The following is a 24,628-nucleotide window of genomic DNA, read 5'->3' on the forward strand; positions in this document are numbered from 1 at the left end:
CTTTACCTGTTATTATGGGGATTTTCATGTTTCTTACTGATTTGAAGGAGTTTTCTCTAACCTCTGGACACAAGCCCTTCTAAAAGACTTGCATAGCAAATGTCTTTATTGTTTGTTTTATGGTTAGACCTGTGGCCCTGTCAAATGATGTTTTATGATTTCTAGGTAACATCTCATAAATTCATTCTGTATACAGTACCAAAATCTGTATACAATTCCCAAAAGGCTGTATTGGTCACTTAGCCATTTTTAAATGAGAGACAGAGCACAGTAGATCAGCCTTCCCACTCAAGGAAGCACACTGATAGGGCCAAAGACCCCCAAATCATCTGTAGTGATGCCTATTGCAAACTGTCCTAAATATATATGGCACATAGAAAGAAAGCGTTCTTGGGTGTTAAGACCCAAGTTTTCCTTCTCATTTTTCTTCCCTAGTGAGTAATGTGAATGTGGAAGTATCATAAAAACACTCTGGGCTTTACTTCTCGTTCTTCATATTAGGATTAAAAATTCTAGAAAAATTGTTCTCTCATACTAATTTTAAAATCATTATTTTATGATAAAGTGTAGATTGACAAAGCTGATTTAAACTTATGTTTTAAAGGAGACAACGAAAGAACTACATCTTGTTGGAGATAAGTCGTTTTATTATGTCGTAGGTAATTTATTGATATACATCAGAAACAACATTGTTCTATAAACATCACACAAGTGGTAGAAATCCTTTAGAAAATATGTTTGATTGTCCATGGATAAAGCACACTGCTCTTTCTCAAATTTGCACATGATGTGGTGCCCCTGGAGGATGTGCGTTTCAGGAGATGGAACTTTGAAGATTCAGGTTTGAAATGGAAGATTCCCATCCTCACAAAAGTTCCCGTTCCTGACCCCCCAAAAGGATTTTTCTTATTCTTAAGGGCTCTTTTAAATCGGTCTTGAATAAACAGGGTGTTAAGCCAGGCTGCTGATATTCCCCTTCTTCTATTTCTGGCTTTATTCATTCCCTTTATACTGCTCAGTTGATTACTAAACAACCCTTAACATTTTCTAAAATGAAATTCCAGAAATCTTTTTATTCAAATTGCGTCAGATTCAGGGCAAGAACCACAGCCCTGTTGTTGAATCTCTTCTTTCAGAAACATGAGGTGGATGTTGCCTGGCTGCCTCAGCCCAAAGACCATGTGATTCTTGATCTGGGGTGGTGAGTTTGAGCCCCAGAGTAGGTATAAAGATTACTTAAATAAATGACTGACTGACTGACTGACTGACTGAATGAATGAATGAATAAACAAACAGACAAAGGAATGATCTGAAACAACGGGAGGTGGGTATTCTGAAGTAGCACTTTGGAAAGCCGTGGCGATTTATATAGGAAGAGAAGGAAGTTTACAAACCACAAACACCTTGGATTTTTTCTTTTTATAGGGTAGTTGATCACCATATGTCGTTGGACAATTCTGAGCTTCAGTGTCCTTAGCCATTAAATGGGGAATATTTCATTGAGTTTTTGTGGTTTTACAAGGCCTAAGGAGATAGCAGGGCCTTGTACATAGTAGTGCTTAATATGTGCTAGTTTTCTCTTCTTTACTATTTTCCAGCTTGTCTTATATTGAATATTAAATAGTTCAGGTACCCTTTACAACCAGAATAAGAGCTAGGTGCTTAGGGTTTTGAAATTGGATTGCCTGAGTCCCACTAATCCTTAGCTGTGTGACCTTGGACAGGTCTTACTGTTCCTATTTGAAAATGAGAACAATAACAGTACATATGACATTTTGGTAAGGATTGAATGAGATAAGCTCAGAAAGTCCTTTGCACAGTGCATGCCCCACATATGCTTGATACATATTGCTGTTTGAAACAGCAAGGAAAATGAAAAGGTTGAAATAGATATTTGGATTAAGCCTTAAGACTTCCATAGGAATTCATCTAAAGGACCACATCGATATAAGAATGCAGAATTTAACAAAAGGCAGTAGTGAAACCACAATGTGGAATTGGTCCATGGTTATAATTACCGTTACTCAGTTACCTGCTGGGCCTACTTTTGTGAGACATGAAGGATACCATAATGTTCGTATGGTCACTGAGCTTTAAAGCTACTTGGGTCACCACTACAGTTGCCCCTGTGCCCTACCACCAACTGCCCACCTCAAACAGTACTATACTGCCCTCCACACACTTCTTCACACTGACTAACCTGCTTAATAACTTCTGCTCTCACCTTACGTAAAAGGTAGAATCAGAAGGGCAATTGGCTGTGTAAGAACCACGGACAAGCCACCCCTAGATGAAAATCTTTGGTATGAAGATTTTTTTTTTTAGTTAAAAAGCAACCAAAGCTCAGCCGATTCAGGGAAAGCTCTTCACCTCTCCCTCCACGGTCTAAGAAACATTTAGCTAGAGGACTCACTCCAGGAAGAGAACTTTCACCAAAGATACTTACATAACTAAGTATGGAAGACACAGAAGAACCTAACAAGTCCTGTTTGATCAAAGTCCTCCATGTGCCAATGTTTCTGAAGGGGCCAAACATTTGATTATCAAACAGTTATTCTTTTTCATCTTCCTGTAAATTGCATTCTGTCCCGTTGTTGTTGCAGATGCCTACTCCCTTCTTCTTAGTGCTGAGTGACATATATATGTCATATTGCATATGATTGCAATCCTCATGTCTGTGTAGATTCCCCATGTGTAGAAAATAAAACTTTATTTTCTCCTGTTAATCTGTCTCATGTTGATAGAAGACTTTACCTCAGTTTTGACCTTAATCTGTCCTTTCTGATTCTTCTTTACGGCTTATCCTTTAATTCAGGCCAAGGACCCTGTACGCAAAGCATCCTGTGATGAGAACATAAACTGCCCCCTCACGCGATAAGGACCGCTCTGATGTCATCAAGAGCCCGCATGATTGACCCCAAGACAATGACTGAGCTGACCATGCTGCCCACATGCACGTCCACTGACCTTTGTCCCACATTTGCCTCATAAACCAAGAGGTAGTTTTAACACTTCAGAGGTAGTCTTTGAGATTTGAGTATGTGTCTTCCCAGTGTCAGCCTCACTGAAATGAATTTCTTTCTTGTTTCATCACCGCTTGATTCCCTGCCTTTGGATTTTATCAGTGGCAAGTGTCCAAGCCTGATCTGTTTGGAATCCCTGCAGGTAGGTGTTCCTGCACCCTAGGGCCCCGGTGACAATGTCAATTCGAGTCTTAGGTCAGCTAGAAGGATGTTGAAGGGCAGAGGAAACTCTTCCTCCCCCACAGCTGCAATGTTCCCTCCTTGAGGAGATGATTCTGCTCGGCCAATACTACCCCCACCCTCAACACACCATCTTTATTGCCTTGGCTCACATCTTTGTTCCCACTTTCTCCTTGACTCTCTTACCACCTCAACTCCACACCACCCATCCCCACCGCACATATCCCTTCTATACTACTAGAGGCTCATTAGATGGGAGGTCAACCTCTCTTTCATCCAGCAGTTAACACCAGAGGAAACAATTCATACGTTCTAAGAAATATCACGTCACTCTCACCAGCTTCCTCATCACTATTTCTTATTGAACATTTCAGGTAGGCCAGGATAAGCACTTTCTGTGTGTCATCTCCCTCAATTCTCACAAAAACGGTGTAAGCTACTGTCTCCTATTTCTCTTTTATAGCTGTAAAGAATCAGGTTTGAGAGGTTAAGCATTTTTCCCAGATTACACAACTAATACGTGATGAAGACAGATTTTGAAACCATGTCTAACCAGGGCACAATTTTAACCCCTGTATGCTGCTCCTTAGAACCAAAGGAGTTTCCCTTTTTAGGTGTATTCTTCCAATCAAGCATTTTCCTAGTGCTATGAAACAGGATGGGGTTTGGGGTTTTTGTATTTTGTTTTTATTTTTCCAGTGACTATTGATAAAATAGCAGTTTCTATCCTTAGAACCTCTGTTCAGACTCCTAGCACGTGACAGAAGCATACCTTCAGAGAGCATTCTGTTCACCTCTTTAGGTCCTTTGGGATTTTTTAAAAAGAGTTACGGAATATTTTTAATTGGGTTTGTTATGTTGACATTTGTTTCTCATTCCACCTCATCAACTGTTTAGGTTTTAACGGTCAAGTCCAAAGAGACAATAAATGGAGGAGCCAAGTCCTAAGTTCACAGAAATCACTAGAGCCGACCTTTCACGTTTGCGCAAGAAAGCCTGCTTTTATTTATTTATTTTTACTTCCCTACTTCCCTTCCATGGAAGTAAGTTTGTCTTAAACTCCCTTCCATGGTGCTGTGGAAAGTGCCATTCCCCACCAAATGATTCACCCGTCCCTCTCTACAATGTCCAACTCCCCACTTCCAACATGTTTGCAAAGGGAATTTGATGTCATACATTATCTTCACTTATTATTTCTCTATGAACCAAATTAATTCTAAATTAAGTATACTACATTAATGTGGGTCTCTCGTTTGTCGACTCTTGCCATGGCACTACTTAGTCATTCCTCTGGCTCTCCTGACAAATCAAAATGTTCTTCCTAAATCCTCCTCCCAAGGTAGTTCCTGTGTCATCAAGCAATTACATTTGCATTTTCTTAACCTTTCATTTTTTTGTCGTTGTCATCACAGATAAGAAGGACAGTGGAAGATTTCTTATCACTTGACAGTTTAATAATATGGAACACAATGAGATTAGTGATAACTCCTATAGAGGAAATGTTCTGCTTGAATCTTGGAGATTCTTCCTATGTAGCAGCAATACTCCTATTGTTCTTTAGAAACTATATATGTGAGAAACTCCACACCTCTCCAGAAGAAAGAAGAGAGTAACTGTAATTTAAAGGTAAGTACCTTCAATCTAATTTAAAGATAAGTAACAACCCTTCCTCCTCCTGCCCTCTCCTTCCCTCTCCCTCTCCCCATTTTTCTTCTCCCTATACATCCTCCTACTCCTCCTCTTCTTCTTCTAATTTTTCTTCTTCTTCTTCTCCTCCTTCTCTACCTCTTCCTCCTTCTCCTACTTCTTCTTCACTTTCTTTTCCTTCCCCAGCCCCTTCCCCTTCTTCTTCTTCCCCTTCTTCTTCCCCTTCTTCTTCCTCTTCTTCTTCATCTTCATCTTCTTCTTCCTCTTCCTTCTCCTCCTCCTCCTCCTTCTCCTCTTCTTTTCTAACTCCCACACCTCCTCCGCCTTAAGCTGTCCTCCTGGCTTTGAGCAAAGCCCAGCAAAAGGCATATGATCAGGATAGGTAAGTCTGATATGATAACAGGTATGGTATAGTTCCAATGAGCAGCCATTGTAGCAACTAGACTGTCTCTGTTATTCTTTTTTATTTTAAGATTTTATTCATGTATTTGAAAGAGAGAGAGAGAGAGAGAGAGAGAGGGAGAGAGTGGGACCATTAGCAGTGTCCGGGTTGAGAGAGAGGGAGAAGCAGACTCCCTGCCGAGGACAGAGCCTGACATGAGGCTCGATCCCAGGAACCTGAGATCATGATCCCAGACTAAAGCAGATGCTTAACCAACAGAGCCACCCAGGTCAAGTGCCCCTCACTCATTATTTTTGCTTTCCTTTTACCTAGAGAAAACAGAGAAAAAGAAGTGACAGAATTAGATTAATATCTCAGCCCCAATTACAAAACACCCACTGGCAAGGAATAATTTACTCAGCAGATAATCTGTTTAACCATGATTTCTCTTCGTCTTTGTTCTTTAAGTCTCTTGATCTTTCCATCAATTTTTTGGAATGTCAAGTACTCTAATCCCTAGGATGTGCTAAGTTTTCTAAACTTGCTCTCATCGCCTCCAAAGAGTTGTGTGCTATCACTTTAATCACACGCTATTCAGATTTTAGGGAGCAATTTGGTGTATTTCGGATAGGATTTCTCATAAGTAATTGAAGTAATCAAGACAAGATTTCTTATTCATATACTTGTGGCTTTGGTCAAAAGCCATAAAGTTTTGTAATCTTAAATAAGTAAAAAGATGACATATTTCTTTAAAATATAACTTTAGGTTAGGAGAGACAAAGAACTGACAACTAAATGCCATGCATAATCTCACACTGGATCGAGGAAGAGAAAATGCAGTGTGCAACACTTCTGAAAACAGCTGAACAGCTCTTTCCTTTTTATATCTTCTAGAACTATACACACAGGATTCCTCTCTGTTCTCTGTGGGTAAATGCAGTTATCACCCTTAGTCACATTCCAGTCTTTCCATGCTGAACACTCTAATTCACTCAAAGATTCCTTGCTTGGTATTCTTTCTACCCCACTCATTATTCTGGGCATGTTTCAATGTCACACTGCAGTGAACACATGACCACAGATGGATTCTGAGTAACCATAATTTTCTGAGTCTGAAGCTGCTTTGGAGCCTCTTCCTGAGGGCTGCTTTCCTTTTTCAAGCATGTTTCAAGCGAGAGAACTTTTATTAGCCTGTCTTGACCCTTTGTTGTTCTTTCATTGTATGGATGGTATTTCTGTTAATTTTGCCTTTTCTGTCATGATGAATCTCTTGGCTCATTCTATAGGAAAGGGGCCTGAAGTACTTGAGGTTTGGGCAGCTTAACCGATGTTGAATAGGGTAGTGAAACAGAACCATAGTTCTGAAGTGAGTATTACAGAACGGAATATTTATAACTAATAGTTGAGGGGGATGAACAACTGTTTTAATCAACCCGACTGACTTATGGTTTTCTAATGAAGAGCTTGAGCAGACCTTGAGCCCAACAGGCCGATGGAGGCCCAAGAGGCAAATGAGATGTCGGTGAGAGGCGTCTATGCATGGGTTTGAAAGGTGATATCATTCTGTTGGGTTTTACACAGGGGTCTGTCTGAGTTTCCTGCAGCACCAGGAGTGGAAGACAGAGACACCATGACTTCTACCAAGATGCTGCTGCTCTTGCTGTCAATGGCTTTGGTCGCCCTGTGCTCTGCTCACGGCATCAGTGATGGTAAGCTGGGGAGAAGCGTGTTCATACAAGCCTGAGGTTATGATTCATGGAAAAGAGGAAGTTTGAACTGAGTACTTTCTATTCAGAGACTAGGTGAACAAAAGAGGACAAAACATTCGTTTCTGTTTTCCCCTGATTTCAAATATCTTCTGAACACCTGGGCTTAAGTCCCAGATCAGGATCGTCCTGGTGTGACCTTTGCCGTTTTTAGAAATATGGACTTTCACTCTGTTTGTGTGAAAAAGTCATCTAAAGGGCGTGAGTATTCTAAAATTCATCTAGATATCTCATTTCCTTGACATCAAACACTTGGCCCCTTAAAAACATGGAGAATTTGTATTAAATTGTCTTTATTCCAACAACATTTTGATAGCACGTAGGCACTATTAATTCTATTCTCTATTCTATTGCCTTTTTTTTCTCTTTTTAAATACTTCTATGTCTGAGTGGGGGATGATTTGGCAGGCATGCATGTATTGGAAAACTGTTAAGTTCTAGACATGGATAATTTCAGGCAATGAGGGATAAATGTACACATAAAAAAGAATAAAGGTTAGTTCTCTATCGATCTGTGGCTCTTTGAAAGAGAAAAGATGGATGGCATATCTTTAAAGGACCAAATATCCAGATATAAAATAAAAATCCAGATAATTTTTAAATGACTACAAACATCCAGATATTAGACCTCTTATAAGACAAATGAATAGAAGTTGAAATAAATGTTAATTTCTTATTAAATGGTTGGTCATAGCATAGAAGCAGCCTAAATCAAGAAAGTAGGAACCTTAAACGCATGAAATTCTAATTGATCGTTCGAGTGTTCAACCTGTTGCCCATCTGCTGAGACAAAGTTGCAGCTCAAAATGCTAAAATGGTAATTACTGACTTTTCTGAAAGGTCTATAAAGTTTAATCTAGAAAAGGGTATTTTTGATCAATTATTTGAGCTTCAAACTCTATAATTTGTAAGTTTGGATACTAAGTGGGAAATGACAGTAACATTCCTTGGAAAAGATTTTCTTTTTGAAATAGCATGGACAGGGAATTTAGCTGATGCCTGGTCTTGTATATGTTTGATGTCATTAATTATTCACTGCAGCAATTTGTAGTAGATATTATTATTCACATTTTACAATTGCACCATAACTCTGGAGATTAAATATTCTGCAGAACATACATAATCAGAAAGTGACAAAGCTATGGTATAGACTCAGCCCTGTCCAATTTCAAAGCCCACGACGTTTCTACCTCACCTGTGAATTCTGCTTTAGCTTTTACTTCATCTGAAATGATTTTGAGTTTTCTGAAGCATGTTGAATGTTTATAAGTTAACATCCGGGCTATTCAACACATCAGTTCCTTGGCTGCCTATCCCTTCTAGCTCCCAAATTGATTTGTCTTGACTTCTGTCCCTAATTCACCCAATTCCCAGGGGCAGCGTTACAATCTCACAAAGTGCAGTGCTGTGTTTCCCTGAGTATGTCATGAAAGCTTTATCAAAATGTTGAGTACCATAACTGGTAAAATGAAGCCGAAAACATGGTTAAAGATAGGATGTCCCCAGAATACCACCGAAATGATGACATTAAAGCAAAAATGCGTTTATCCTTCCTTTGGTAAGGGAGAGTGCCTCTGAGGGGAAAGGGGGAATTTGGGATCTTTAAAAGTAAGCTTTAAGGGTCTTGTTGTAGGAGGGCTTTATTAGGAATGAGTAAGGTTGCTGATTTAAGAGTGTAGGGGAGAAGTGTACTGGAGTGCTGGGAAGAGTCTTGGACAGTCACTAGCTGATGCCATTAAAAAGCTCTATAAATTAATGTTTGTCTAAAGGAGTTTGGGGCAAGTTCCTGAAATAAATGGCAAATATCTGAAACATTTCTCTTTCTGGGCAAGAGCTTTCTGGAAGGTGGAGCCTCGTTAATGTAGCCAGTAAACTGTGTGGTTTCAGGTCTCCAACTTTCTCTGTTGCAAGAGGTCACATAATCTGTCTTCCATCTATCTACACTCATTGCCGCTCTTCACTTCCTTATGCCTGATGCAGAATTTGTAAAACTGTATGACTCTGTCACCTGGGCTTCAGAACCGCTGGTCAGGACTAGGGTTGTAGCTTGGGCAATGTTGCTCCATTGGATCCAAACCTCTTAATATCTTGGCTTCTCTTAGACACCCTACTCATTTGTAAATGTTTTTCTCTAAATCCTTCTACAGCCAATGGCTAATGATTGACTGACACAAATCCTCACATTTGTAAGGGAATTATCTCTATTGACATTTAACTAGTTTGAATCATAAAGATACTATGTAATATAACTCAAGTACTTAGTTGTTCAATCGGTAAGCTTACCATTATAAACCTTCCTCATTTTCAGCACTAATGCTTAATTCCTTTGGTATTTAGCCTTGGTACCTGTGGAGAGGGTAAATTTTCTCAGAGCAAGTGAAATGTGAAGCCAGGATTAGTTGGACAACCTTCAAATGAGAAAAAACTGAAGTCAGCTTTAATGATGTGGGTGGGAATGTGTGTAGAAAGGTCAAGAGTCCATGGGGGAGCTAATGAATTGTAAGTCACACCACCGAAGAAGTGGCAAAAGAAGAGTGGTTTGATCATCCTCATGCTCTACCCCATCATTGGTTCAATAAAACCCTATACTTCACAGAAACCATGGCAGGATCCTGTACTTGGTATCAAGGCTTCAAAAGTAAATGAAACATTATTCCTATCTTTAAGGAACACAGGATCTAATGGAAGATTTGACGTGGGCATAAGAATGATCACTGTCCAAAAGGTGGCAAAATAAGGGATTACAGAAGCTCAGGACAGGGGAGAATAGGGGAAGCCTCATACAGGAGATGCCATGTGATCTGGACCCTGGAGAGTGGAGGCGTGGGAGAGAGCAGAGTGAAATGCAAGGATAAATCTATCCATACACTGTCTTCACTAATCTAAGAACACTAAGTGATCAGTAAGGTTGAAGTGAATCTAGGAAGATAGAGCTGGAAATGTGGCTTTGTTTTATATTGTGCAGGATGTTATAAATGGCAAAGTGAATTTGCAATTTAAACTACATTTAGGCTATTGTTCATTCCATACGTCCTCATTTCAGTTGGTGGCTAACCTTTCTTTTTGTTTGTTCATTTCTGAATCTGTGTTCCCTTGCCTAAGTAGATGATGAATTATTGAAGGAAAAGCCAGAGAAGTCACAAGTCAAACCTCAAGAAGAAAATGGGCATCACAAAAACAAAACGGAAGATAAAGGCCATGGTCACCCAAACAAGACTCATGACCAGGGTGTTCACGGACGTCCGGAAAGACCAGGCAGAGGTGGCCCAGGTGGCCCACATGGCCAAGGTCGTCCAGGTGGCCCACAAGGACCAGGTGGCCCACGAGGACCTGGTGGCCCGCAAGGACCAGGTGGCCAACGTCGTCCACAAGGTGGTCAACAGGGTCCAGGTGGCCCAGGTGGTCCAGGTGGCCCACAAGGACCAGGTGGCCCAGGTGGTCCAGGTGGCCCACAAGGACCAGCTGGCCCAGGTGGTCCAGGTGGCCCACAAGGACCAGGTGGCCCAGGTGGTCCAGGTGGCCCACAAGGACCAGGTGGCCCAGGTGGTCCAGGGGGCCCACAAGGACCAGCTGGCCCACAAGGACCACCTGGCCAACAAGGACCAGGCGGCCAAGGTGGTCCAGGTGGTCCTGGTGGCCCTGGTGACCAGGGAGACCAGAAGGGAAGCAATGAGCAGCGTGGTCAACCTGAAGGCCAGTGATAAAAAACAAAAAAAACCAAGGAAGCCTGCCAGTGATTCTCTAGGTATTAAGTGTATTCTTATCCACTGATCTAGTGAATTTCTAGTTTTCAGTTTCCTCATTCTCTCCTATTTCTGTTCTCTGGTCTCATTTAAGCCTTGGCTTTAATCACTCCTAAACTTCTTGTCCTTGTGATTCTCCTTGCATCAGCCTTCCCCATAGAAAAGTCTGCTCCATTATCAAGGCCAGTGTTCTTTCCACCCTGAGCTTTCCCTTTCTTTCTTTTCTTTTCTTTTTTCTTTTTTTCTTGGCTCCCTCATTCTTATATTAGCCTACAGCCTTCCCAATTTCTACCTCCCCAAGCCTTTCCTCTCCTCTCCTCTCTTCCCTTCTCTTTACTCTCTCTTGGCCTCCTCCTCTCACATCTGCTGCCTCTTCTCTCTCTCTTAACATGATGTTTTATGATGTCTTCTGCTACCTACTAGTAAAAATACAGACAGAGATCATGTCCAAGCCCAATTAATATTTCTGCCTTAAATTTTTCTCTTTGTTTAGAAATGGATAGAGATCAACTGGTGACCATGGAGTTTTCAGTGGTGGAAATTTGGCCTTTGATTTCTCTGACATCAAATCATCAATAAAGTCATCAGCATTAAAGCCCGGCTCTTGTTTTCCTTCTAGGGCCATGGTTCCTAGTCTCTGGGACAGGAAGGACAGGTTGGGAGATCCAAAGCCCTGAGTGAACTCCAAATGTTGTGCATTGGGCAGCTTTACATAGCTCAGATTTTCATTATTTTGTGAGTGACTGAGCTACCACCAATATTACCAAGCAAAATAATTGTATTTTTGAGACCAGTAAGGGAGTTGGCCACGTTCCGATAACCAATATGGACACCCTCTTCTTAGCTTAAACAGAGAGAAAATTACCTTGTGAAGTCCTTTTATTTCTGGTAGTCGTTCAGTGTATGTCTGTTATATTACGAGGTGGGGGTGTGTAGAAAAGGGAACACTGTGCACTGTTGGTAGGAGAGCAAACTGGTGCAGCCACTATAAGCAACTGTATGGATGTTCCTCAAAAACTGAACACTAGAATGACAATACAGTCCAGCAGGTCTACTTCTGGGTATGTCTCCAAAGAAAAGGAAAACAGTATTTTGAAAAGATACATGCACCCCTCATATTCACTGCAGCATTATTTACCATAACCAAGATATGGAGGCAGCCTAAGTATCCATGGATACGTGAATGGCTAAAGACGATGTGGTATGTAGACACAATGGAACATTACTCAGTGAGGAAAAGGAAGGAATCTTGCCCTGTGTGACAACAGAGATGGATCTAGAGAGTATAGTACTAAGTGAAAGATGTGAGTCCGAGAAAGACAAATACCATGTGATTTGATGCACATGTGGAAGCTAAAAACCAAAACAAATGAGCCAAGAAAACAAAACAGACACAGACTCATAGATACAGAGAACTAATTACACAGTGGTACTGGAAGGCAGGGGGTGGGAGGATGTGCAAAAAGTGATGAAAATGCAGATGAAAAGGTACAAACATATATGTATAAATCAATAAAATACAAGGATACTACCTACACTCAAGGAACACAGGACTGCAGTTAGTAATATCTATGAATTTTCTATGTCGATAGACGGCAGCTGGTGTTTTGCTGTATAAATGTTGAATCACTACCTTGCATACATGAAGTTCACGTAATATGGTGTGTTAACTACACGGCAGTATTTTTCAAAAGAGAAAATTAACTGGAAAAGAAACGAAAATGAATAGGGAAAATTAGGACACACGAATGTACAAAGGGAGAATGCCGTGTGACATCGAGCCAGAGATTGGGGTGATATGGCAGAAGCTAAGGAACACCAAAGATTGCCAGCAAACCAGGAGAAGCTGGGTGAAGGACCTGGAACAGATTCTTCCTGAGAGCTGTCAGACGGCACCAACACCTTTGTCTTGGACTTTGAGTCTCTGGAACTGTGAGGGCATACACTTCTGTCCTTTAGGCCACTTGCTTTGTAGGATATTGTTACAGCCACCCTATCCAAGTAACCCAGTGAGAAAATCTAATTACCAGAATATTTCAGTGAAGGGCAACACTTGGACCAATGACAACAGACCTGTTCCATCGACCTCAGAAGCTTCTGAGTGGAGAGCAACAGAAAGAGGTTTTACAGGGGAGCACCCCTCAGGTGGTGGCCCTAGGAAGTGTGCTTCACCTTGACGCTTTTGTTTCTCTGAGTGTCCAAATTGGATTACACCTGCAGAAACTCATGCATGTAAATGCAGGCGGCCCCAAAAGGCTGACTACAAAATAAGGTGAGGATAAAGAAGAAAGTTCTAGTGGACATTTCTATTAAAAATATGAGAAGTTTGCTCTTGGTATTAGCACTAATGGAGAATTTAGAGTTCAGGATAAGAGACATGATGGAAACATGTATAATTCTGTTTATTCCCACACTCCCTGCCATGTTCAGTTCAGAAATCAGACCTAGAGCTGACCTTCTCTTTGGAAGCCAAATTCATCTCTGGTTGCTGGCATTCTAAGGAAACCCTTAGACTTGGCTTACAATTTCTGAAGGGACATGACCATTCTGTAGATGGAGGTGGGTACATTTCACAACGCAAAATGTTTTAAGACATATCAACCTGACACTGGAAATATTTGAAAGTGACTTGGGTGAGGACTCAAGGAAAACTTAGCAGCTTTCTCTTCACCATCAAGCAGGTGAGGAGGCCCAGCTGTGATCTTTACCCATTTTCCACCCTTTACTGAAAGCATAGGGGGGAAAAATGTAAAAGACAAAAACAAACAGGCCTCCTAATAACACAAGGTACTAAAGATAATTGACAATAACTTACTAGATAATGGGTTACTCTCATTTCGATCCAAATACTGGGCAGCAAAGCTCACAGTCTTGTAGCCAAATCAATACACTATTGCATAATACAAGACTAGTGAGCAGGTAGGGACATTTACCAGTGTCCCATTTAATGGCATGCTTTGTTTTCAGAAAGAGATCCACAAACTTGTCTTCCTTTTTTTAAAAAAAAAAAAAAAGATTTTATTTATTTATTTGACAGAGAGAGAGAGAGAGACAGCGAGCGAGAGAAGGAACACAAGCAGGGGGAATGGGAGAGGAAGAAGCAGGCTCCCAGAGGAGGATCCCGATGCAGGTTGGATCCCAGCACTCCGGGATCACGCCCTTGCCAAAGGCAGACGCCCAACGACTATGCCACCCACGCACCCCCAAACTTGGGTTTCCTTGTTAAAACCTGCGTGCCTAGCAATATTATCTTCCGTTGAGAGCTCTCCTCCCCAATTCTTCACCCCTAATATCCTTCAAGAGAACTCTTTCCCAGCCCAGCAGTAGGAACTTCCAGTTTATTCACATGACAATATATCAAGGAGGTAGTCCTCCACCTAAAACACAACGTTACGTCAAAGTTTTATCCCGGTCTGAGGTATTTGCAAAGAAATGATCATGTGACTCCCACTCTCCAAAAATTTCTTGGTTGCCCACAGAATCGATCACAGATTCACTTTGACATTCACAACATTCTTCGTAATCTGGAACTAGCCCACAACTCCAGCTTTATCTTCCGATCTTCTCCTCAATCTCACTGGACCATTCCTGTTCCTAGACCGTTGAAAATACAATGCTACATGCATAGATTGAGCCATGCCTTCTACTCTGCTTTCTTCCTCACTGCTCTGCAGAGTCCACATCCCATGGCACCTCCTGTAGGACGCCATCCTTCTCTCCCGTGCTCTGCACTTCCGTAATTCCTTCTTTTGCCACTTTTCTGATAGTGCTCGTCATTATGTCAAAGCTAAATCTTCCATTAGATCTTACATGCCTTAAGGACAGGAACAATGTTTCATGTACCTCCATGTCCTCAGTGCGAACAATAGTGCTATTTAAGGACAATGGAGAAGACAATGCCAAAGTTGTTGTTTTGCATGCTTTTGATTTTGGGGCTTAATTATATAATTCTACCGGAGCAGAGAAATGGTCCCTAAGGATGAATTTCTTCTGCCATACCAAGCAACACATTTCTAGCAGATTGGGAAGAGCCTTTTTATCCAGTACCTCTTCAATGCAAGTCACAGAGAGGATTCTTACTACCCAGGCAGATTTGAAGGATAGAAGTCGGTATTTGCATGCAACTTTTAATCACGTGTTTCAAATATTACCATACAAAAGTTAAATACCAAATTATCTTAGTCTTTCCTAGATACTTAGAAATTTAGAAATCCTGACTCGAGTTGGGGAGGAATTTTCCTCACACGCAATGATGATGGGCCTGAATGAGACTCACGATGTGTTATCTGTCCATATTTTGTCTCCTGAAATGAACTTAGATCATTGGATCCAAGGTAGGCAGGGCGACTATGGTGTTCACAAGTGTCTTCCCAGGGAGCCAAGAAGAAGACTGATCCCAAACTTGACCATGTACACCTCACTAGGCAAGAACTGCTTTTAGCAGAACCCAAACCTATGTGTATTTCGACCTCTTTGGCACCCAGTTAGTACCTGTCTTTGAGTGGCTTAAGACAGAAGCTTGGAGCTCTGTCTTCTCTGCACTCGGAGCTGCTCTCCTACCCTGCTTTCCCTGGACATGTTGGCCTGTGCAAAGTTGGTCTGTACACCCTTCTTGGTCAGGAGCACCTCTCAGCTCTTGGGGCGATCGCTTCTGCAACGGTGCTAAATGCACCAGAGACACTGAGAGATGAGAGCCTCAGCAGCTTGGCAGCCCCATGTCCCCTGACCTCACTGAATCCCAATCCCAGCGGCTGAACCATGGCCATTTCAAGGGACATTGACAGAGCATCCAAGTTCCGTGGGCCTACATCAGTGCCACAGTGGGGGCGTCTGGCTCTCGGGCTATGCTTGGGGCTGTGTTTGGGAGCCTCATCACTGGCTATGCCAGGACCTTTCTCTGAAACAAAGGTTCTCTCCTACACCGTTCTGGACTTCATGCTTTCAGAGGCCAAGGGGCTCCTTTGCCTTGTCCCTGGTGGCTTCTCTCTTCCTCTGTGTCATGGAAAGGAGCTGTCTCTACCTCCCATGGGTCTTTCTTCCAGGTCTCCTTTGCCCTGTATATTCCTTTTCCTATACTTATCCCGGCAGCCTGAGGAATGTGGTTGGCTCAGAATTTCACAGAGTGCAGACAGATAAATACGGTATTAAGAAAGTCAAAGCTGGTTGATATCCAGTAGATGACACTTTCTAATTAACCAAAACTTTAAAAATGTCAGTACTGCATTCTGACAGATGCTAAGGACATCTATTGCAATTTTACACATAGAAGGAGGTAGGTAACCACAGGGTGGGTGTTTGGGCCCTCTGGATTAACTGAAGGATTTGTCGCACCTCAACGTCCACTCTCCCTGAAAGATCACGGTGGCATTATTGTTGCTTTGCTGTTACCGTTCAGTCATATCTGCCCCTGACAAACTCTCAAAATATCTAATTATCTCTCTTTCCCCAGTTCACCATTACTCTGTCAGTTGAGTGCAATTCACTTTGGGGAAGCCTGAATTTGGGAAAACATGTACCATGAGAAGTTAGCAAGGTCGTTCTTCAAAGGGACCCAGCTTCCTCTTCTGTCAATGAATCGACATGACTAAGATTTGGGAGCTTGAGAAGCAATAGTGTTTTCCTATTGCAATAGTTTCTTAGAATGTTTTTTCTTACCTAATCCAAGAAGTACCTTACTTAACTATCTTTCAGAATCCTAGATTACCATTTTTCTGAGTGGTGACCACAGATTCCCACAGATCAGTACACGATGACTAGCGCTCTGGCTGGCCTTGCTGCTCGATATGCTGATGACAGTTCTGTGCTACAACAGACAATTCCAAAGTACTCATGAATACGTGGAGCCCGGGTTCCTGACCGGCTCTCCCATCAGCCAATCTTGGCCTGCAGAGGACATCCCATCACAGAGTTCTCAGTGGTGTGAGTGTTCCCCTTACCAGAGCATTCATTGTTGCCTCAGTGAAGAAGATATCCTCAGGGATCTCCTGGGGAACATAGGTGTCCTCCTGCAGAGGACATCTCATCACTGAGTTCTCAGTGGTGCGAGTGTTCCCCTTACCAGAGCATTCATTGTTGCCTCAGTGAAGAAGATATCCTCAGGGATCTCCTGGGGAACATAGGTCTCCTGGGTTTTATGTAGTAATCCTTTCTGACATTACCATCTCCCTAAATTTCTGATCCTTTTTAATGCTATGTCAAAGGACTTGCAGCATGTCTACCTTATACACGAGGCCAGCATTGTGTCCAATTTTCGTGGAGCTGTCCCAAGGGATTATTAGGGCAGGATTTATGTGCCCTTGCCAGTCATTATTGAGGGCCCCCAGCTCGATAAATTCTCCATACCCAGACTGAATATAGAGAACATTATGATCTATCGCCCTCAGGACCCATTTCCTGCATGTTCTCTTATTTTTGCTGATCTGTTAGCAATATGTGTATTAGCTTGTTTTGCTTTGTTGTTTTGTTTTGTTGTTTTGTTTTGTTTTGTTGTTTTCTTTTGTTCTTTTCTTTTCTTTTCTTTTCTTTTCTTTTCTTTTCTTTTCTTTTCTTTTCTTTTGTTAGAATGGCAATTGTACCTAACTTATCGGGCTGTGTTGAAACTTTGTCCTGAGGTAATGAGGAGTGGTAGGGCTTATCTTTAGGAGAATCCATGTTACCTTCCTTCCAATTAATCGAGCAGTTTTCAGGTGTGGGCAGGCTCTCCTGCCCTTGTAAGTTGTAAGGGTTTGCTCTAGGTGGCCCTGATGGTTCCAGGGAATCTAGGGCTCTCGTTGTTTCAGGTTCATCCACCTGAATATTTCTCTCTCAGGTTTGAGGATTCTACCTTTTAATGTCAGAGAGAATGATTGTAAAATAGCTGCTCCAGCTATTACCACCCCTCTCCTATATTATTATGCTCCTCTCTACTGAATTGTTTCAGGTTGAATGCACTCACTGTTTCATCCCACTTACAAGCAAAACAGATGATAGCACTAAAATTCTGCCTTGCTCCCATGCTCCGTTCTCTACTCTCCTTAATAACGAAACTCACTAAAAAATGATACAGTCTCCATTTCTCTGCTTTCTCTTGTTTCATTCTCCTCTTAGCCTTTCTCACCAAACCTGGCTTCTGCCCCTCACTAACATTGCTCTTGTTGGGTCATTGATCACATCCAAGTTGCCGGATACGATGGTTATGTTGTTATATCAATTTTACGGTTTTCCTCAGAGGCATTTGAAAGCTGATCTCCCCCTCCACCTAACACAATGACATCTCCTATATCCATTCCACCAGATATTTCCTTGCTTTTTTCTTACCTTCCTATAATCTCCTCGTGGGTTTTTTTTAAATTTTTTTATGTTATGTTAGTCAGCATCCAGTACATCCTTAGTTTTGGTTGTAGTGTTCCATGATTCAGTTTGCGTATAACACTCAGTGTTCCATGCAATACGTGCCCTCCTTAATAGCCATCACCGGGCTAGCCCATCCCCCCACGCTGCTCCCCTCTGAAACCTTCAGTTTGTTTCGCAGAGTTCATAGTTTCTCCTGGTTCATTCCCCCTTCTCTTTGCCTTTACTGAGACTCCTCTGTATTACGCTCTAAATATTTGAGTTTCTCAGGATTCAAATCTGCTGTCACTTCCCTAGAACATTTCAGGTCATCCCATTTATATGCCGATGACTTTTACGGAATAATTTAGATACACTATAGAGCATAGATCTTAACTGGATGGCTTGATAAAATTTTACATATGGATATTCTTCTACAACCACCTCCCCAGTCAAGCTAAAGAGCTTCTCAGTTGTTCTTGAATTTTGCTCTTGATGGTTTGGAGGAAAGTCGGTGCCCCCAGGTCTAGGTGAGAAGCAGTAGATCCGTTTCTGTAAGCTCTCTCCTTTCCCCAGCCAAGTTGTCCTCCTCACTTCTGACTTTTTCAGGCCCTGAGGAAATTGTACTACCTCAGGAGCAACAGAAATATTTCTGTTCTAGCTCCTATCCCAAAGAACTGGAATAGGTTTCTACCATTCCATTTTCTGTCTCCTTTTTTCTTTTCCCTTTTTCTTTTCCTTTTTTGTAAGATATGCCTCTATTTATTTTCTCAAGGATATCTAACCTAGTTATTTTAATTGCACTTCCACGATGATTAATGAAGACGAGCATCCTTTCTTATGTTCTGGGCCATTTGGATTAGGTTTTTTGTGAAGCGTGTGTTCAAATCCTTTACCTGTTATTATGGGGATTTTCATGTTTCTTACTGATTTGAAGGAATTTTCTCTAACCTCTGGACACAAGCCCTTCTAAAAGACTTGCATAGCAAATGTCTTTATTGTTTGTTTTATGGTTAGACCTGTGGCCCTGTCAAATGATGTTTTATGATTTCTAGGTAACATCTCATAAATTCTTTCTGTATACAGTACCAAAATCTGTATACAATTCCCAAAAGGCTGTATTGGTCACTTAGCCATTTTTAAATGAGAGACAGAGCACAGTAGATCAGCCTTCCCACTCAAGGAAGCACACTGATAGGGCCAAAGACCCCCAAATCATCTGTAGTGATGCCTATTGCAAACTGTCCTAAATATATATGGCACATAGAAAGAAAGCGTTCTTGGGTGTTAAGACCCAAGTTTTCCTTCTCATTTTTCTTCCCTAGTGAGTAATGTGAATGTGGAAGTATCATAAAAACACTCTGGGCTTTACTTCTCGTTCTTCATATTAGGATTAAAAATTCTAGAAAAATTGTTCTCTCATACTAATTTTAAAATCATTATTTTATGATAAAGTGTAGATTGACAAAGCTGATTTAAACTTATGTTTTAAAGGAGACAACGAAAGAACTACATCTTGTTGGAGATAAGTCGTTTTATTATGTCGTAGGTAATTTATTGATATACATCAGAAACAACATTGTTCTATAAACATCACACAAGTGGTAGAAATCCTTTAGAAAATATGTTTGATTGTCCGTGGATAAAGCACACTGCTCTTTCTCAAATTTGCACATGATGTGGTGCCCCTGGAGGACGTGCGTTTCAGGAGATGGAACTTTGAAGATTCAGGTTTGAAATGGAAGATTCCCATCCTCACAAAAGTTCCCGTTCCTGACCCCCCAAAAGGATTTTTCTTATTCTTAAGGGCTCTTTTAAATCGGTCTTGAATAAACAGGGTGTTAAGCCAGGCTGCTGATATTCCCCTTCTTCTATTTCTGGCTTTATTCATTCCCTTTATACTGCTCAGTTGATTACTAAACAACCCTTAACATTTTCTAAAATGAAATTCCAGAAATCTTTTTATTCAAATTGCGTCAGATTCAGGGCAAGAACCACAGCCCTGTTGTTGAATCTCTTCTTTCAGAAACATGAGGTGGATGTTGCCTGGCTGCCTCAGCCCAAAGACCATGTGATTCTTGATCTGGGGTGGTGAGTTTGAGCCCCAGAGTAGGTATAAAGATTACTTAAATAAATGACTGACTGACTGACTGACTGAATGAATGAATGAATAAACAAACAGACAAAGGAATGATCTGAAACAACGGGAGGTGGGTATTCTGAAGTAGCACTTTGGAAAGCCGTGGCGATTTATATAGGAAGAGAAGGAAGTTTACAAACCACAAACACCTTGGATTTTTTCTTTTTATAGGGTAGTTGATCACCATATGTCGTTGGACAATTCTGAGCTTCAGTGTCCTTAGCCATTAAATGGGGAATATTTCATTGAGTTTTTGTGGTTTTACAAGGCCTAAGGAGATAGCAGGGCCTTGTACATAGTAGTGCTTAATATGTGCTAGTTTTCTCTTCTTTACTATTTTCCAGCTTGTCTTATATTGAATATTAAATAGTTCAGGTACCCTTTACAACCAGAATAAGAGCTAGGTGCTTAGGGTTTTGAAATTGGATTGCCTGAGTCCCACTAATCCTTAGCTGTGTGACCTTGGACAGGTCTTACTGTTCCTATTTGAAAATGAGAACAATAACAGTACATATGACATTTTGGTAAGGATTGAATGAGATAAGCTCAGAAAGTCCTTTGCACAGTGCATGCCCCACATATGCTTGATACATATTGCTGTTTGAAACAGCAAGGAAAATGAAAAGGTTGAAATAGATATTTGGATTAAGCCTTAAGACTTCCATAGGAATTCATCTAAAGGACCACATCGATATAAGAATGCAGAATTTAACAAAAGGCAGTAGTGAAACCACAATGTGGAATTGGTCCATGGTTATAATTACCGTTACTCAGTTACCTGCTGGGCCTACTTTTGTGAGACATGAAGGATACCATAATGTTCGTATGGTCACTGAGCTTTAAAGCTACTTGGGTCACCACTACAGTTGCCCCTGTGCCCTACCACCAACTGCCCACCTCAAACAGTACTATACTGCCCTCCACACACTTCTTCACACTGACTATCCTGCTTAATAACTTCTGATCTCACCTTACGTAAAAGGTAGAATCAGAAGGGCAATTGGCTGTGTGAGAACCACGGACAAGCCACCCCTAGATGAAAATCTTTGGTATGAAGATTTTTTTTTTTAGTTAAAAAGCAACCAAAGCTCAGCCGATTCAGGGAAAGCTCTTCACCTCTCCCTCCACTGTCTAAGAAACATTTAGCTAGAGGACTCACTCCAGGAAGAGAACTTTCACCAAAGATACTTACATAACTAAGTATGGAAGACACAGAAGAACCTAACAAGTCCTGTTTGATCAAAGTCCTCCATGTGCCAATGTTTCTGAAGGGGCCAAACATTTGATTATCAAACAGTTATTCTTTTTCATCTTCCTGTAAATTGCATTCTGTCCCGTTGTTGTTGCAGATGCCTACTCCCTTCTTCTTAGTGCTGAGTGACATATATATGTCATATTGCATATGATTGCAATCCTCATGTCTGTGTAGATTCCCCATGTGTAGAAAATAAAACTTTATTTTCTCCTGTTAATCTGTCTCATGTTGATAGAAGACTTTACCTCAGTTTTGACCTTAATCTGTCCTTTCTGATTCTTCTTTACGGCTTATCCTTTAATTCAGGCCAAGGACCCTGTACGCAAAGCATCCTGTGATGAGAACATAAACTGCCCCCTCACGCGATAAGGACCGCTCTGATGTCATCAAGAGCCCGCATGATTGACCCCAAGACAATGACTGAGCTGACCATGCTGCCCACATGCACGTCCACTGACCTTTGTCCCACATTTGCCTCATAAACCAAGAGGTAGTTTTAACACTTCAGAGGTAGTCTTTGAGATTTGAGTATGTGTCTTCCCAGTGTCAGCCTCACTGAAATGAATTTCTTTCTTGTTTCATCACCGCTTGATTCCCTGCCTTTGGATTTTATCAGTGGCAAGTGTCCAAGCCTGATCTGTTTGGAATCCCTGCAGGTAGGTGTTCCTGCACCCTAGGGCCCCGGTGACAATGTCAATTCGAGTCTTAGGTCAGCTAGAAGGATGTTGAAGGGCAGAGGAAACTCTTCCTCCCCCACAGCTGCAATGTTCCCTCCTTGAGGAGATGATTCTGCTCGGCCAATACTACCCCCACCCTCAACACACCATCTTTATTGCCTTGGCTCACATCTTTGTTCCCACTTTCTCCTTGACTCTCTTACCACCTCAACTCCACACCACCCATCCCCACCGCACATATCCCTTCTATACTACTAGAGGCTCATTAGATGGGAGGTCAACCTCTCTTTCATCCAGCAGTTAACACCAGAGGAAACAATTCATACGTTCTAAGAAATATCACGTCACTCTCACCAGCTTCCTCATCACTATTACTTATTGAACATTTCAGGTAGGCCAGGATAAGCACTTTCTGTGTGTCATCTCCCTCAATTCTCACAAAAACGGTGTAAGCTACTGTCTCCTATTTCTCTTTTATAGCTGTAAAGAATCAGGTTTGAGAGGTTAAGCATTTTTCCCAGATTACACAACTAATACGTGATGAAGACAGATTTTGAAACCATGTCTAACCAGGGCACAATTTTAACCCCTGTATGCTGCTCCTTAGAACCAAAGGAGTTTCCCTTTTTAGGTGTATTCTTCCAATCAAGCATTTTCCTAGTGCTATGAAACAGGATGGGGTTTGGGGTTTTTGTATTTTGTTTTTATTTTTCCAGTGACTATTGATAAAATAGCAGTTTCTATCCTTAGAACCTCTGTTCAGACTCCTAGCACGTGACAGAAGCATACCTTCAGAGAACATTCTGTTCACCTCTTTAGGTCCTTTGGGATTTTTTAAAAAGAGTTACGGAATATTTTTAATTGGGTTTGTTATGTTGACATTTGTTTCTCATTCCACCTCATCAACTGTTTAGGTTTTAACGGTCAAGTCCAAAGAGACAATAAATGGAGGAGCCAAGTCCTAAGTTCACAGAAATCACTAGAGCCGACCTTTCACGTTTGCGCAAGAAAGCCTGCTTTTATTTATTTATTTTTACTTCCCTACTTCCCTTCCATGGAAGTAAGTTTGTCTTAAACTCTCTTCCATGGTGCTGTGGAAAGTGCCATTCCCCACCAAATGATTCACCCGTCCCTCTCTACAATGTCCAACTCCCCACTTCCAACATGTTTGCAAAGGGAATTTGATGTCATACATTATCTTCACTTATTATTTCTCTATGAACCAAATTAATTCTAAATTAAGTATACTACATTAATGTGGGTCTCTCGTTTGTCGACTCTTGCCATGGCACTACTTAGTCATTCCTCTGGCTCTCCTGACAAATCAAAATGTTCTTCCTAAATCCTCCTCCCAAGGTAGTTCCTGTGTCATCAAGCAATTACATTTGCATTTTCTTAACCTTTCATTTTTTTGTCGTTGTCATCACAGATAAGAAGGACAGTGGAAGATTTCTTATCACTTGACAGTTTAATAATATGGAACACAATGAGATTAGTGATAACTCCTATAGAGGAAATGTTCTGCTTGAATCTTGGAGATTCTTCCTATGTAGCAGCAATACTCCTATTGTTCTTTAGAAACTATATATGTGAGAAACTCCACACCTCTCCAGAAGAAAGAAGAGAGTAACTGTAATTTAAAGGTAAGTACCTTCAATCTAATTTAAAGATAAGTAACAACCCTTCCTCCTCCTGCCCTCTCCTTCCCTCTCCCTCTCCCCATTTTTCTTCTCCCTATACATCCTCCTACTCCTCCTCTTCTTCTTCTAATTTTTCTTCTTCTTCTTCTCCTCCTCCTTCTCTACCTCTTCCTCCTTCTCCTACTTCTTCTTCACTTTCTTTTCCTTCCCCAGCCCCTTCCCCTTCTTCTTCTTCCCCTTCTTCTTCCCCTTCTTCTTCCTCTTCTTCTTCATCTTCTTCTTCTTCTTCCTCTTCCTTCTCCTCCTCCTCCTCCTCCTCCTCCTCTTCTTTTCTAACTCCCACACCTCCTCCGCCTTAAGCTGTCCTCCTGGCTTTGAGCAAAGCCCAGCAAAAGGCATATGATCAGGATAGGTAAGTCTGATATGATAACAGGTATGGTATAGTTCCAATGAGCAGCCATTGTAGCAACTAGACTGTCTCTGTTATTCTTTTTTATTTTAAGATTTTATTCATGTATTTGAAAGAGAGAGAGAGAGAGAGAGGGAGAGAGTGGGACCATTAGCAGTGTCCGGGTTGAGAGAGAGGGAGAAGCAGACTCCCTGCCGAGGACAGAGCCTGACATGAGGCTCGATCCCAGGAACCTGAGATCATGATCCCAGACTAAAGCAGATGCTTAACCAACAGAGCCACCCAGGTCAAGTGCCCCTCACTCATTATTTTTGCTTTCCTTTTACCTAGAGAAAACAGAGAAAAAGAAGTGACAGAATTAGATTAATATCTCAGCCCCAATTACAAAACACCCACTGGCAAGGAATAATTTACTCAGCAGATAATCTGTTTAACCATGATTTCTCTTCGTCTTTGTT

At 41.4% G+C, this 24,628-nt stretch overlaps 1 protein-coding gene across 4 annotated transcripts; it reads left to right on the forward strand.

Annotated features, from left to right (window-relative positions):
* Positions 1-6,340: 6,340 nt before the first annotated feature.
* Positions 6,341-11,336, forward strand: LOC123778268 (uncharacterized). Of its 4 annotated transcripts, none has more exons than XM_045775457.2 (4): positions 6,341-6,598; positions 6,814-6,941; positions 10,101-10,743; positions 11,235-11,336. In XM_045775457.2, exons 3-4 carry the CDS (start codon positions 10,161-10,163, stop codon positions 11,318-11,320), a joined length of 669 nt encoding a protein of 222 aa, XP_045631413.2. In that variant the 5' UTR covers positions 6,341-6,598; positions 6,814-6,941; positions 10,101-10,160; the 3' UTR covers positions 11,321-11,336. The 4 variants fall into 4 exon arrangements, with proteins under 4 accessions (XP_045631413.2, XP_045631410.2, XP_045631414.2 ...); XM_045775454.2 differs by having other exon boundaries at positions 10,104-10,743; XM_045775458.2 differs by having other exon boundaries at positions 6,341-6,461; positions 10,104-10,743.
* Positions 11,337-24,628: the final 13,292 nt, after the last annotated feature.

This window comes from Ursus americanus, chromosome 25 (genome assembly GCF_024610735.1).
Source record: "Ursus americanus isolate L20-20 chromosome 25, mUrsAme1.1.p, whole genome shotgun sequence".
Lineage (NCBI taxonomy): Eukaryota > Metazoa > Chordata > Mammalia > Carnivora > Ursidae > Ursus > Ursus americanus.